This window comes from Clupea harengus, chromosome 6 (assembly GCF_900700415.2).
Source record: "Clupea harengus chromosome 6, Ch_v2.0.2, whole genome shotgun sequence".
Classification (NCBI taxonomy): domain Eukaryota; kingdom Metazoa; phylum Chordata; class Actinopteri; order Clupeiformes; family Clupeidae; genus Clupea; species Clupea harengus.
Genome location: NC_045157.1, coordinates 409,145 through 411,644, shown reverse-complemented (window position 1 = coordinate 411,644; position 2,500 = coordinate 409,145). Strand labels below are relative to the sequence as shown.

Sequence of the window (2,500 nt, the reverse complement as noted above, 5' to 3'; positions counted from 1 at the left end):
TCTAAAGTATCTCTGATTAAAACAGCCTCTTAATAACTTGCTCAAATGGAAATGAGATTTCCTCTAGAACTCTACACCCAGTAATATGAGATTCTATTCACAGTAAATGTCTAGTTTTGCTGAGACAGGAAATGTAAAGGACCTCCAGGAAGTGGATAATGAATCTCTAATGTCTATGGTGGCACCTTCACTCTTCTGACTCTTGATGGGATATCATTTATACCATATATTGAAGATTCAGTCTTAGGTTTGATCAGTCAGGATCCAGGTTTATTCTTGAAGAATGGCGGCCGACCACTGTGAGACAGAGACTGAGGATCCATCCTCCCTCACAGAACTTCACCTCAGTATATCTGATTATTCCTTGAGGAACAGTCTGTTAAATACACTGATATCTAAGGGGTGTTACCGTCTATTCAAATGGGTGCAGGGTTCTTTGTCTCAACCTGGGGGGGGGGGAGGTGAGACCAATGTCGCACCTCACTCCCCTGGTCAAAATCAAGTATATTCACCCAGGAACTGTTTACATGCTAGTTAAATCCAAATAAAAGTAACAATTATAACTAGGTATAATATCATTGAATTATTGACTATGGCATATTCTTATGACCTATGCTTATCTACCTGCGGTAATAATGAATGTCTAATGTCTATGGTGGGATCTCCACTCTTCTAGATCTACCTCTATCTGACCTCTGTGTGTGTGTGTGTGTGTGTGTGTGTGTGTGCCTTCACTATGTGCTCCTGTACTCAGACTCTAAAGTATCTCTGATTAAACCATGTGTGTGTGTGTGTGTGTGTGTGTGTGTGTGTGTGTGTCAGATCTACCTGCGGTTCCTGGAGTATCAGATGGAACACTCTTCTAGATCTACCTCTATCTGACCTCTGTGTGTGTGTGTGTGTGTGTGTGTGTGTGTGTGTGTGTGTGTGTGTGTGTGTCAGATCTACCTGCGGTTCCTGGAGTATCAGATGGAGCACTCCAACGAGTGCAAGAAGAACTTCGTGGCGGTGTACGACGGCAGCAGCGCCATCGAGAACCTGAAGGCCAAGTTCTGCAGCACGGTGGCCAACGACGTCATGCTGGACACGGGCGTGGGCGTGGTGCGCATGTGGGCCGACCGCAACAGCCGCCTCAGCCGCTACCGCATGCTCTTCACCTCCTTCGTGGACCGTGAGTCACACACACACACACACACACACGCGCACGCACGCACGCACATACACACACACACACCACATGCTCTTCACCTCCTTCGTGGACCGTGAGTCACACACACACACACGAGCACGCACGCACGCACATACACACACACACACCACATGCTCTTCACCTCCTTCGTGGACCGTGAGTCACACACATACACACACACACACACCACATGCTCTCCTGCCTCCTCCATCAGTGACTGGTCTTTTGACTGTGTTTACCATGCTGTCACAGGCATATCTAAGAAACACAATTAAAGTTCGAATCCATACATTAAATCTTCCAGATTACTGGACTTGTTGTTTTGTGTGTGTGACCCATGAGGCTTTTTCAGTGGAAATAAACCCAAGTGTTTGTTGATGCTATCTGCTATACGGCTCCTCAGAATGGTGCAAATAGTTCTGTTGATTAGAATGGGCCACCCCAAAGTTCGGAGGTCTGATATTTCTTTAAAATGGCCGCTGCCATTGGCAAATGGTTTTGTGCTTCTAATTCACGTATTTCATATCAGTCCGTTCACTTAACGTAACGGAAATTCACTGTAACTTGAAGTCAGCAAGTTATATGTTCTAGGCAACACCTGAAACTTTAAAGTTCTGTTCGCGTGGGTATCCATATTTTCTCAGCGAAAGCCTCGAAACGGAAATACAATCATTTAAAAGAGGTATTTTGGAGGTCTCTTATCGTTTTGCCAACGAACCACATAATAAACGGGATAATGAATAGTCCACCGGTCAGTAGGGCTGAACGATTAATTGCATTTGCGATTTAATCGCGATAGTTTGAGGTGTGCACCGGTAGAAAGGTGAATCACTGGTGAAGATATGCACATTAGGACTCTGGCAGAGATTCCCATACCAGTAGGAATGCCCTCCCTCGCCAACTAGCCCTGCTGATGTTCGTGCCCACGCCAGTAAGGTTCATTAAGGACTCGTTCATATTTCATCTCCTAATGTGCTGCAGGCGGGCTCGGCACGCACAGCGGCTGTTAGCGCAGAATGGATTACAGGGGGGATGAATCCCGGGGACCGAACGTTACGGAGCAGCTTCTCCGCACAGCACTGCAGATGTAGGCCAGCTCACAGATGAAACTGTTAATGTTCTCTCTGCTCCGTGTCATTTTTGTTATTCATTATTTAAAAGCTTTTGTAAGTCAACTCAGCCCCATAGGTTCGTAGTGTGTTACGGGAAAAGGTCAACCTGGAAATGAGAGCGAGAGAAATAGTCGCAGATAGATTGAAAGTGTGTGTATAGCCTGAGTGACATTCAGCCTGTGTTTTAAGTATGAGGAGT

The 2,500-nt window shown here is 45.9% G+C and overlaps 1 protein-coding gene across 1 annotated transcript in view; it reads left to right on the top strand.

Annotated features, from left to right (window-relative positions):
* LOC105896581 (neuropilin and tolloid-like protein 2) overlaps nt 1–2,500 on the top strand; it is a 29,714-nt gene that overhangs the window by 20,896 nt on the left and 6,318 nt on the right. Inside the window, exon 7 of the mRNA XM_031568731.2 lies at nt 943–1,171. Coding sequence (XP_031424591.1) covers nt 943–1,171 — 229 coding nt within the window. The remainder of the gene's footprint in view (nt 1–942; nt 1,172–2,500) is intronic.